Raw genomic sequence first — 13,769 nt, forward strand, 5'->3', positions numbered from 1 at the left:
AAATGGAATAAGTTTGTAACCACCAAGACTCTTCCTAGAGCTGGCTGCCTGGTCAAACTGAGCAATCGGAAGAGAAGGGAGGTGAAGAACCCGATCGTCACTCTGACAGAGCTCCAGCGTTCCTCTGTGGAAATGGAAGAAACTTCCAGAAGGACAACCATCTCTTCAGCACGCCACCAATCAGGCCTTTATGGTAGAGTGGCCAGATGGTAGCCACTCCTCAGTAAAAGGCACATGACAGCCCGCTTGGAGTTTCCAAAAGACACCTAAAGGACTCCTAGACCATGAGAAACAAGATTCCCTGGTCTGATGAAATCAAGATTGAACTCTCTGCCTGAATGCCAAGTGTCATGTCTGGGGGAAACCAGGCACCGCTCATCAATATGCCAATACCATCCCTAAGGTGAAGTATGGTGGTAGTAGGATCATGCTGTGGGCATGTTTTTCAGCGGCAGGGCCTGGGAGACTGGTCAGGATTGAGGGCAAGATGAACGGAAGAGACATCCTTGATGAAGACCTGCTCCAGAGCGCTCATTACCTCAGAATGGGGTGAAGGTTGACCTTCCAACAGGACAATGACCCTAAGCACACAGCCAAGACAATGCAGGAGTGGCTTCGGGACAAGTCTCCAACAGTCCTTGAGTGGCCCAGCCAGAGCCCAGACTTGAACCAGATCGAACATCTCTGGAGAGACGCGAAAATAACTGTGCAGCGACGCTCCCCATCCAACCTGACAGAGCTTGAGAGGATCTGCAGAGAAGAATGGAAGAAACTCCCCAAATACAGGTTTGCCAAACTTGTAGCGTCATACCCAAGAAGACTGAACCCAAGAAGGCTGTAATCGCTGCCAAAGGTGAATCAACAAAAGTACTGATTAAAGGGTCTGAATACTTATGTAAATGTGATATTTCAAGAGAAAGTAAGACAGGGCTCTACAGTGCTACCATTTTAGTCGCATATGCACCAAAATATTTTGCTGTGTGACCTGGAATTTTAATTTAGGAACAACAGTGCGCCTAGAAAAATTAAGGATTCCAGCTTTATTAACTTCAATATTTTTCATTGTGTGCATACATTTTTCCAACTTAGATGCACACACGCTGCTTGTAAAAAATGTCAGTGTAGAATTGTTGTGCATCTCCCGGCCGAAAGTACTTAGTGGTCCCTATAACACTCTGTGCCGACAGAAAGCAAGCTAATGGCCCCTACTATGCAGACCGACAATTGGTCTGGTAAGTTCTCCCTACCCTATTGACAGACATTACTAGAGACAAACACACATCCATCCTTAAGAGGCACCACACTCACACGTTACCCAAACCTATTCATAGTATGATAGACAAAAAGTAGCAGGGTGTTTCCAACTCACCATTCTCTGACCAGCCTCTTGTACACCTTCTTGACCTCTGCTTGACTGGCACTCTTGGTGAGCCCCAGGACTCTGTAGGGGTCAAACTCCTGGGCTGTGTTCACCGTCTCCCCCAGCAGCAGAAGGAGAACGGCCAGCCAGACCATAGAGGCCTGGAGTGGCCTACACAATCCCCCCATCTCCTCTCCTCCCTGTCCCAACGTCTCTAAATCTGCAACCTGAGTCAGGAGGAAGAAATGAAAGTAAAAAGATACATTCATATCATATGACTCACTGGCAGTTCATCACTTTCATTTTCAATACAGCGGTGCAGTTCTGCGGTGTTGTTAAATGGTTTCAATTGTGTCTTTGAGACACTTCACCTGCATCAACTCGGTCAATGCGTTTCTCTAATGAGTCACGGAGTGGCAATGAACAACAATCAAAACGTTTCGCTAAGGCTGGCATAAATGACCCCACCTAGCCAGCAGCTAGTACCAATCTATCTAGCCAAAGTTAGCTAGGTATAACTATTGACATGATCAACATTAGCTACACAGCTAGCTAATATAGCTAGCAGAATTTGGTCGATGTTTTGCTAGATAACGTTAGATTGTTGACAGCTGGCCAAACAGAATACTAGTGTAGCTTTTATAACTAGTTAGCTATACACATTACTCTGCTAGCTAACTAAATAAGGCACAGTGAAAGATAATGAATGTGGTGAGCTAGCTAGCGGCTGGCTATTCCAGCCCTTTACCCAGCTAGCAGCAAATATTTTATCTGTATTAGCAGTTTTTGCCTTTACTCTGGCTAGCTAACGTTAGAAGGCCAAGTCATGTCTACAGTACCTATGTATCTAGACAGCGATGCAACATGAAAATATATTGCTAACTCGCTACAAAATATGTTGTAAAAATACTAAACCTGGATCAGTCACAAAATCAACTTGTCATCATGTCGACCGATATAATTTGATTTTGGCTACCAGTTAACGTTAAAGATGCTGCTTCTTCAAATTTGCATACAGCGCCACCTACTGTACTGGAGTGTGAGTTGTTCTTCTTCCTCTTCTTCTTCTTCTTTGGGGTTAACGACGGGTGGCATCCAATATGTTGCATAACAGGTGCCGAAAATCTCCCACCCGCCAGAATTCTCCCCCCCTTCTAATTTCCTTAATTTTGTGGCTAGAGTCAAATATTTATGTGGCACACATCAGAGTCAAATACTTTCTATAGAACAAACTTCACGTCAGGATAGGCAACCGAAATTAATAATTAATGTATGTGTGTTATATTAAACATCTTGCCGGGGAGAGCACGGGGCGGGGGCGGCCGCTGAAGGGTCATTAAAATGTACTGCGACTGGATAATCCCTGTCGTTTCTCATGATTTGAATATTTATGTTCACTGATTCTCTGTTTGAGAGAACGAGAGGTTTTACCTACATAGCACAGCCCATGTAACAGTATAACTTTAGTACGTCCCCTCGCCCCGACACGGGCGCGAACCAGGGACCCTCTGCACACATCAACAACTGACACCCACGAAGCGTCGTTACCCATCGCTCCACAAAAGCCGCAGCCCTTGCAGAGCAAGGTGCAACACTACTTCTAGGTTTCAGAGCAAGTGACGTAACTGATTGAAACGCTAGTAGCGCGTACCCGCTAACTAGCTAGCCATTTCACATCCGTTACATTCACCCCCCTTTCAACCTCCTCCTTTTCCGCAGCAACCACTGATCCGGGTCAACAGCATCAATGTAACAGTATAACTTTAGTACGTCCCCTCGCCCATACCCGGGCTCGAACCAGGGACCCTCTGCACACATCAACAACAATCACCCACGAAGCGTCGTTACCCATCGCTCCACAAAGGCCGCGGCCCTTGCAGAGCAAGGTGCAACACTACTTCTAGGTTTCAGAGCAAGTGACGTAACTGATTGAAACGCTAGTAGCGCGTACCCGCTAACTAGCTAGCCATTTCACATCCGTTACACTCACATGGACATTTAATAATGTAAATAACATGGGTGGTGGAACACGTAATAATGTCATTTATTTGGAACCGTTTTCCTGTATGTGGCTGGCAGAAATATTTACACTTCATATTTTTACATTGTGCGCATCCTCTGCATTTATAGCTACCATTTGGCAGAGGGCGTAAAAGAGCCTGACTGATTTTCTTTTGTGGCTGGCAGTTGGCATGAACCAATTTATCGCGTAAATTGCGACCTCTCCTATACACAATAAGTGGTGTATTTTTTAATTCAGCCGGCAAAACTGGGTCCGATGGTAAAATATGCCAGTGTTTCTTGACCGCATCCCCCACTTTTCGGGAGTTCAAAGTACATGTGGTTGTGAACATTACGGACTGTTCTTTAACTTTAGCGGGTCTTTTTTTTGTAGCAGTTCATCTCGTTTGTCCCCCAATGCCAAATGATGAGCTTCATCCAGACATTGTGGCGAATAGCCTTACGCCCTTTTCCAAATGGTAGCTGTAGATGCCGAGGATGCGCAGAGTGCAACAATATGATGAAGTGTGAATATTTCTGCCACCCACACACAGGAAAACGGTTCCAAATAAATGACATTATTACGTGTTCCACCACCCATGTTATCTACATGATTAAATGTCCATGTGGGCTGTGCTATGTAGGTAAAACCTCTCGTTCTCTCAAAGAGAGAATTAGTGAACATAAAAGTTCAATCAGGAGAAACGACAGGGATTATCCAGTCGCAGTACATTTTAATGACCTAAAGCATGACATTTCTACCTTTATATTTTGTGGCATAGAGAAAGTTAAGATATCAGACAGGGGAAGTGACGTTAATAATACTCTGAGTAAAAGAGAATGTTTTGGGATTTTCACCCTCCAGACATTATTTCTTAAAGGTCTTAATGATGAAATGCCTATGTATGTTATGTTGTYAATMTGAACATGAATTATGCCCCTATTTAAGATTACTCTGATGTTTTTCAGATGATGTACCCAATGATTACTGAAAACTTGCTCGGTAGGTCTATGTCCTCATTGTGGTTTTACAGACGTGTTTAATACGTCTTATTTACACACTTTATTCGAATATTTATGAAATGCATATTGTTATATTTGGTAGCACTTATTTGTTTTTCCTTTGCCTCCAACCCCTTTCGATGCGTGGAACGGATGTGGGTGGGACTAGGTCTACATAAGGGTGCTAATTAAAAAATAAAATAAAAATAAAAAGCTCTGACGAAGGCCATGAGGCCGATACGTAAGCTTATTAATGATCAGTGATACTATCAAGAGCAGTGTGCGGTTTCCCTTTTCCTTCATCTTGTTCAGCTGTTACCATACACCTGCAAATAAGATTGCTCAGATGTGCGAGTGCCTTTTGAATTTTTTATTAGTGACACAAAAAAAGCAATGTTTTGTAAATAGGTGCTATCTGCTTTAGTTTTCGATATGATCAATCTCTTCCAGGGAGGAGATGGTTTTTACATATTGTGTATATTTATTTATTCTGAACACATTTCCGTTTGTTAGCAATGTCAATTATATATATTTAAAAAAATCGAAATACTAACTTTTATATTCGCTAGTTGGACAGGCAAAACGCCACCGAGTACTAAACTGCAAACTCATGTACTATCCATGGTACTCTGCTGATCACATCTGCCAATCACGTTATCTGTATCTGATGTAGTAGACAGCTGGTGACATCTTGATCTCCTTCAGACAAACTGCCATCAGGTAACATTTTTATTCAGAGTTGCCAACTCATGCATTGGCTGTGAGACACAAGCATTTGACCATCTTGTCACGCTCTCATGGCACACCTCTTATATCTCACGCATTGAAAAGTACTGCTTTTATTTMTCTAATTAGTCCATTGTATAGGCAGCACGTTCATTTTTCAACTGTGCCCTAAATTGTTTTGAAATCGGAGCGTCTGTGCCTGTAATTTAACATCACGAGTTGAACCTCTATCGTTGTTCTGTCTTGCAGTGTTGCCAACTCCTCAGTAAGGAAAGTAGCTATTGGCTGTCTTAWAAGTCGCTAAATGACGCCATCGTCTAATTTGCATAATTGGCAATGTGCATTTAATTGTGATGGACACTGTAGGAGAGAGGAATAACGTCGTGGGAGAAACAAAAAGTGAGTAAAAAACACCCTAAATGTGTTTAGAACTACAAATGAACTTTCTTCTGTCGATTCTTGTTTTTTTTATGTCACAATTCCAACCCTCCTCCTTTATCCGGGCTAGGACTGGCAAAAGTGACCCTCTGGCCGAGTTCCTTAGTATTTTGTTTTTTTGTTTTCTTAATTTGTTTTGTTTTTTAACCTTATGGTCCATTTAGGAGCCTACAACAAGTCACAGTAAAACATGAACATTTTTAACAATACATTTTTTTGTATACAATCTACATTCATCTAAATGGACCAAAAAGAGACAATAGAAAAAAACTGTCAATGGCAATGTGAGAAAATTATGGTAACTAGTCTGGCCCTAATTCAGGTCAATTGTTTCTTTTTCCCCAGACCCCCCTCCACACACACACAGGCTGTGCTGGCTCACAGTGTGTCATCGTCATTTTGGTCAAGGCTCTCTATGGCAGGTTCAGCAACTGAGGGAGCTGACTTAAATGAGTAAGCAGCTGATGTGCCAAAAAGCTGCAAAACATTATCAGGCAGCTGGTGCTCATAGTAAGCCTCACCAGACAGCTTCAGTCCATATCGAATGTACAGGATTGAGTTAAGGGTCTGCAAGGACATCCAATTTCTAAGTTTGCTTTTTACCACACTCATCTGGCTGAACACTCTCAACTTCAGCATTCGAGTGGGGCAAGGACAACACAGACACAGCAGCCATGGCAAGTTCTTGAAACGGGTTGATATCAGCTGCATCCCTGAGCTTCCAAATCTCACTCCAGAAGCCCAGTGTGTTTTTTGGCTCATTCCATTTACTAAGATGGATGGCACGCCATTGCTGGACAATCGTGTCTATCTTTGCAGGGGAGTAGCCAAGGAGCTTGGCTATTTTTTATATTTCTCCAGGGCTCTTATTGTGCTTTTAGAATTTCCTCCACATTGAAATCGGACATGTACTGCAATGCTTCGATGTTGTCCGGCAGTCTCACCCTCAACTCATTAGTGAGGGAGAAGGTTGAAGGTTACACACCGCTTTCGGACATTGTTTTCATCCTCAGGCGCAAGGTGGAGCTCAGCTGCCTTTGACTCAAAAAGGTAACCAAGGTACGGTTTGGGACTGATGTATCCATCTATTGGCCCTTTGAGTACATCAACATTTGCCAGTGGATTCAGTACCCTGCTGCTCACAGACTTGATCGGGCTAACCAAGCTGTCAAGTAGCTTAAGAGGATCTACTTGCTCTACCCTCCAAAAGCCTTGATGGCCAACTGTACCTCACCCAGCACTGACTTCAAAAAGTCAAATACAATATGTTTGAGGATCACTGTACATGAGTATAACACCTCAGCCATGTAGCAGTGTTCACTGACATGGTGACTGCGTATGCAGGCCTAAGCTCCTCCCACTGGTCCAAAATGCGTGAAACCGCGGGTTCAATGGAGAGCCAACATGTGGCACACACCTTGGTTATCTGTAAAGGTTTCTCCCCACAGTTGATGGTCTCATATATGGCATTGTAGGCCTCCCTGCGCTTTGGAGACACTGAACACCAGTGTCTCAAGTCTCTCGCACCTAGTACTCCACACTACGGGGGATGGTGTCATTGGAAGCATGACTTACAGCAAGCTGCAGAGAGTGGCACACACAGTGAATAAGAACCAGATATTTGAGGCCATACTCCTCCTTAAGCACTTTATGGACCCCATTGTTAATCCCCGTCATAACAGAGGCATTGTCATTCCCTATCCCCAGGAGTTTCTCTTTTTAAGACAACACTTCAAGGAAAGCCACAACAGCACGGGTTATTTGGCATCTCCTCCCTCCAACTCAACAAGCGCCAGAAATGTTGATACAATTGTCTGCTTGGTGTCACTAAATACCTTATCACAACCCCCAGGTACTTAGAAACACTTACATCTGTGGACTCATCAAGGAGGAGGCTGAAACCCTGGTCACTCACATCTGCGACCAACTTTTTCAGAAAGTATGGTGCTAGAACACCATTAATCATTTCTGTGCATTTTGCAGTGGGTAGCAGCAGTGGAGTCTGAGAAAGCAGCTCTACATGCTTCTCCAATGTGATCACATGCCAGCATGGACCAGTGTTCAGCGATAGCTAATGCCATGGTGGCCTCAGGCTTTTTTGCAGAGTCAATTTTTTTAACCATAAATGGCAGCTTGTTTTGGGTGGAACTGTTATAAGGCTTTGCCTTTTGAGTATGTTTTTGAGTTGTCATGTGTTTTTTTACATCACTAAGTTTGTTCGTAGAAATCAGCCTTACAACACAGGCAGTATGCCCGTGTATCATCTCCAATAAACGGCTTCAACCAGCCTTTGAATTCAGGGTTTGATTCCCACTCCTTTCTGTATTTTTGAGTGTACAGTTTAGACTGAGACATGATGAGCTAGCCAGCTAGATGTTTAGCTTATGTCACAGAGAGGCACACACACAGTGGACAAGGTGAGTGACTGAGGCTGTGTGTCAAATGCAGTGATTTATTTTTGTGCAGTGATTTATTTTAGACAAAGAATATTTTACATTTACATCCCGCCCTGAATGTAAGCCAGGGCGGGATCAGCCAGCTGCGGCTTCCCGCAGCCGCGATTCATTTGCAGTCTGGACGCGGAGGGGTGAACATCTGCTCTGACTGGGCTGCCTGTGAGTGCTTTGGGACGGGGTGGGGCCCACGGCAGCAACCGCTGCTCGTTGAGTAGAGTAAGAACGATACATTCTTTCACGTCAGAGTCTCCAATAACACCAGAAAAAATTGCTAGATTTGTCGCTAGTCGATTTTTTTTGAAAATGTGTCGCTAGACGGGTCTGAATACTCGCTAAATATAGCGACAAAGTCGCTAAATTGGGAACACTGCTTGCCACAGCACTGACAATTGTGGCACATTGAAGCATATGATTGGTCTAGTTATGTACGGGATCAAGGGGATTAGAGTTAGAGTGGAGTGGATCTGTTCGGAGAGAGAGAGAGAAAGTTCTCTGAGTTTATAAAACTGTAAAAAGAGCAGCACGGTAGGGCTGTTTAATGTACAATGCTGTCAACAAAATTAGGTTGATGTTACTCCCGTCCCTATTGCAGAATGCAGCCTTTTGACAGCATGTACTAAAGTAAATTTAAGCCACATTTGCATTAGTCCCCTCGTTTGTTGATTGGCGTTTAGGCTGACAACAAAAAGGCAGCAGACAGACCTACAGTATGTTTTAGCAGGGAAGTTTGGTAGTATGACCTGATTTGTAACTATGAAAATAATTTTGTCCGATTGTGAACCCAGAAGTGTACATTTGATTCTAGAGGAGGACAATAAATAGAAACATAATTTGGTCCGGGTGTTGGGTTAGATTTATGGCATCTTGTCTTCAGGAGAGTTTATAATCTATTTACTTTATTTAGTCTGATCAGTGGAACAATTATCATTAACAATGGGCTAACATATAGGGTAAGTACTCTGCTTGTCAACAAGAACACCACTGTTATTCCCGGTTATTTTATTATTCAAATTCTTCCCAATTTTGCCATTGTAATCACATATTTGGTATGGCGACAGTTTTGAATAAGTCATACAATAAGCATTGGAAATATAATTAGACTTTTTAGGGGGACTCACAACTCATAAACACATCATATTTCGTCTATATAGAGTAAGATGACGACAAGGATCTTCAACTAGTAGGCAAACTACCTGAATACTGATATTAATTCATTGGGTGATTTTGAAAAACATAGATCAGTCGTGGCCAACCCTCCTGGAGAGCAAGCAGGATTTTCTTCCATTTTTAAAGAGATAGTTAACCCAAATTACAAAACGTTGAAATGGACAAGGAGACTGCCATCTATGATTTGGTTACCCTCTGCTATATCAATCATTAATATTAAAACTTCCTGTGTAGTGGTAACACTTCCCAACACGTCACATAGAACTTTCCACCTGAGAAGAGATCAATCCCTGCTTCCAACCATCCCACTGTTTCTAGAATCTGCCTGTCTCCCTATCTCATTTAATTACTGCCTTAATAAAGTGTCAAACCACCCAATTCAATTGATTTAAGATATTATAGGACACTTTAAAATTCCCCCGTCCCCCCCCGCCCCCCAACATCTCAAAAGTAACAAACATCATATGAAATTTTTGCCTGTGTTCATTTTAATCAAATCAAAAATCAAATCAAATCAAATTTTATTTAGTCACATACACATGGTTCAGCAGATGTTAATGCGAGTGTAGCGAAGAATGCTTGTGCTTCTAGTTCCGACAATGCAGTAATAACCAACAAGTAATCTAACCTAACAATTCCACAACTACTACCTTACACACCACACACAAGTGTAAAGGGATAAAGAATATGTACATAAAGATATATGATGAGTGGTGGTACAGAACGGCATGGCAGATGCGTAGATGGTATAGAGTACGGTTATTACATATGAAGATGATCGTGTAGGGTATGTAACATAAGTGGCATAGTTTAAAAGTGGCTAGTGGTACATGTTTACATAAAGATGGCAAGATGCAGTAGATGATATAGAGTACAGTATATACATATGAGATGGTAATGTAGGGTATGTAAACATTATATTAAGTGGCATTGTTTAAAGTGGCTAGTGGACATTTTTTACATAATTTCCATCAATTCCCATTTTTAAAGTGGTGGAGTTGAGTCAGTATGTTGGCAGCGGCCGCTAAATGTTAGTGGTGGCTGTTTAACAGTCTGATGGCCTTGAGATAGAAGCTGTTTTTCAGTCTCTCGGTCCCTGCTTTGATGCCACCTGCTCTGACCTCTGCCGCCTCTGGATGATAGCGGGGGTGAACAGGCAGTGGCTTGGGGTGGTTGTTGTCCTTGATGATCTTTATGGCCTTCCTGTGACATCGGGTGGTGTAGGTGTCCTGGAGGGCAGGTAGTTTGCCCCCGGTGATGCGTTCTGCAGACCTCAACTACCCTCTGGAGAGCCTTACGTTGTGGGCGGAGCAGTTGCCCGTAACCAGGCGGTGAGCCAGCCCGACAGGATGCTCTCGATTGTGCATCTGTAGGAAGTTTGGTAGTGCTTTTGGTGACAAGCCGAATTTCTTCAGCCTCCTGAGGTTGAAGAGGCGCTGCTGCCGCCTCTTCACAACGCTGTCTGTGTGGGTGGACAAATTCAGTTTGTCCGTGATGTGTACCCGAGGAACTTAAAAACTTTCCACTTCTCCACTACTGACCCGTCGATGTGGATAGGGGGGTGCTCCCTCTGCTGTTTCCTGAAGTCCACAATCATCTCCTTTGTTTTGTTGACGTTGAGTGTGGGTTATTTTCCTGACACCACACTCCGAGGGCCCTCACCGTGCTCCCTGTAGGCCGCTCGTCGTTGTTGGGTAATCAAGCCTACCACTGTAGTGTCATCCGCAAACTGATGATTGAGTTGGAGGCGTGCATGGCCACGCAGTCGTGGGTGAACAGGGAGTACAGGAGAGGGCTCAGAAACGCACCCTTGTGGGGCCCCGTGTTGAGGATCAGCGGGGTGGAGATGTTGTTACCTACCCTCACACCTGGGGGCGGCCCGTCAGGAAGTCCAGGACCCAGTTGCACAGGGCGGGGTCGGACCCAGGGTCTCGAGCTTGATGACGAGTTTGGAGGGTACTATGGGTTGTGAATGCTGAGCTGTAACCGATGAACAGCATTCTCACATGGGTTATCCTTCTTGTCCAGATGGGTTAGGGCAGTGTGCAGTGTGGTTGCGATTGCGTCGTCTGTGGACCTATTGGGTCGGTAAGCAATTGGAGTGGGTCTAGGGTGTCCGGTAAGGGTGGAGGTGATATGGTCCTTGACTAGTCTCTCAAAGCACTTCTGTTATGATGACCGGAAGTGAGTGGCTACGGGGCGGTAGTCGTTTAGCTCAGTTAACTTAGCTTTCTTGGGAACAGGAACAATGGGGCCCTCTTGAAAGCATGTGGGAACAGCAGACTGGGATAAGATTGATTGAATATGTCCGTAAACACACCACCAGCTGGGTCTGCGCATGCTCTGAGGACGCGGCTGGGAATGCCGTCTGGGCCTGCAGCCTTGCGAGGGTTAACACGTTTAAATGTTTTACTCACCCGGCTGGCAGTGAGGAGAGCCCGCAGGTTTTGGTAGGGGCCGTGTCAGTGGCATGTATTGTCCTCAAAGCGGGCAAAAAACGTTGTTCTAGCCTTCTGGGAGCAAGACATCCTGGTCCGCGACGGGGCTGGTTTTCTTTTGTAATCACGTGATTGAGCTGTAGACCCTGCCACATACCCTCTTCAAGTGTCTGAAGCGTGTTTGAATTGCGACTCGATTTTGTCTCTGTACTGGGATGTTCTAAGCATCCTGAATACATCTGACCTGTGGATAAAAAAAAAAAAAAAATTATCACCCTGGTCATAGGCTTAAGTCATGTCAAAATACGTAGAATTGCAAGAAATTAGCTTTAAAAAAGTAAAATATTCCTGGGGGAGGACCCCCAGTCCAGAGCAGATAGCTTAATCACTAGCTAGCATGTCATTCCGGGACAAGGAGCATTTTAGCTATCAGTTTATTCCAAGTAATTATTTAATACTATAAAATCTATAGGACAAGCATTGTAAATCTAATACAGCCATCAAGGCAAGACCCACAAATGTAATTCATACTGACAAATAAGAAATGGCACATTATCCCTGTCAATATTTGGAGTAGGATGATTGCAGAGCACCCTGCCTCAGACTGTTAGGATGTTCATTTTCTAGCTCAAACTCCTTTATTTTATTAATTATTGTCTCTCACTTTTGTCTCACATGATCTATTCAGCTCTTCTGTGTCCTGATCCCAGGATATAGAAAGATGCAAGATGGCGGCGACAGAGGATCGCCTCGCTTCTAGTCCTTTTAAAATAATATATATTTTAAATGTATTATTTCTTACATTGTTAGCCCAGAAAATCTTGTGTTATTACATACAGCTGAGAAGAACTATTGGATATCAGTGACGTCAACTTACCAGCACTACGACCAGACAAACTAAACACCTTCTTTGCCTGCTTTGAGGATAACACAGTGCCACCGACGTGGCCCGCTAGCAAGGACTGTGGGCTCTCCTTCTCCGTGGCCGACGTGAGTAAGACATTTAAACGTGTTAACCCTCGCAAGGCTGCTGGCCCAGACGGCATCCCTAGCCGTGTCCTCAGAGCATGTGCAGACCAGCTGGGTGGTGTGTTTACGGACATATTCAATCTCTCAATCCCAGTCTGCTGCCCCACATGCTTCAAGATGGCGACCATTGTTCCTGTACCCAAGAAGGCAAAGGTAACTTAACTGAATGACCATCGCCACGTAGCACTCACTTCTGTCATCATGAAATGCTTTGAGAGACTAGTCAAGGATCATATCACCACCTTTCCTGTCAGCCTAGACCCACTGCAATTTGCATACCGCCCCAAAAGGTCCACAGACGATGCAATCGCCATCACACTGCACACTGCCCAATCCCATCTGGTCAAGAGGAATACCTATGTAAGAATGCTGTTCATTGACTACAGCTCAGCATTCAACACCATAGTACCCTCCAAGCTCATCATTAAGTTTGAGGCCCTGGGTCTCAACCCCGCCCTGTGCAATTGGGTCCTGGACTTCCTGACGGGCCACCCCCAGATGGTGAAGGTAGGAAACAACAACTCGACTCGCTGATCCTCAACACTGGGGCCCCACAAGGGTGCTTGCTCGCTTGTCATCTAAAACCCTCACATACCTTTACAGATGCACAATTGAGAGCATCCTTTCAGGCTGTATCACCGCCTGGTATGGCAACGGCACCGCCCACAACTGCAGGGCTCTCCAGAGGGTGGTGCGGTCTGCACAACGCATCACCGGGGGCAAACTGCCTGTCCTCCAGGACACCTACATCACCCAATGTCACAGGAAGGCCAAAAAGATCAAGGACAACAACCACCCGAGCCACTGCCTGTTCACCCCGCTATCATCCAGAAGGCGAGGTCAGTACAGGTGCATCAAAGCTGGGACCAAGAGACTCAAAAACAGCTTCTATCTCAAGGCCATCAGACTGTTAAACAGCCATCATTAACACAGAGTTTGCTGCCTACATACAGACTTGAAATCATTGGCCACTCTAACAAATGGATCACTAGTCACTTTATTAATGGCACTTTTTAATGATGTTTACATATCTTGCATTACTCATCTCATATGTATACTGTATTTTATACCATCTATTGCATCTTACCTATTCCGCTCGGTCATTGCTCATCCATATATTTATAAGTACATATTCTTATTCCATCCTTTACT

The 13,769-nt window shown here is 44.2% G+C and overlaps 1 protein-coding gene across 1 annotated transcript in view; it reads right to left on the reverse strand.

The window, feature by feature from the left end:
• LOC111969693 (dnaJ homolog subfamily C member 16) overlaps positions 1-2,358 on the reverse strand; it is a 33,303-nt gene extending 30,945 nt beyond the window's left edge. Inside the window, exons 1-2 of the mRNA XM_023995876.2 lie at positions 2,276-2,358; positions 1,370-1,587 (exon numbers count right to left, since the gene is read on the reverse strand). Coding sequence (XP_023851644.1) covers positions 1,370-1,548 — 179 coding nt within the window. The 5' untranslated portion in view covers positions 1,549-1,587; positions 2,276-2,358. The remainder of the gene's footprint in view (positions 1-1,369; positions 1,588-2,275) is intronic.
• Between the last annotated feature and the right edge of the window lie 11,411 nt (positions 2,359-13,769).

Source organism: Salvelinus sp. IW2-2015, linkage group LG11 (assembly GCF_002910315.2).
Source record: "Salvelinus sp. IW2-2015 linkage group LG11, ASM291031v2, whole genome shotgun sequence".
In the NCBI taxonomy this organism is placed as follows: Eukaryota; Metazoa; Chordata; class Actinopteri; order Salmoniformes; family Salmonidae; genus Salvelinus; species Salvelinus sp. IW2-2015.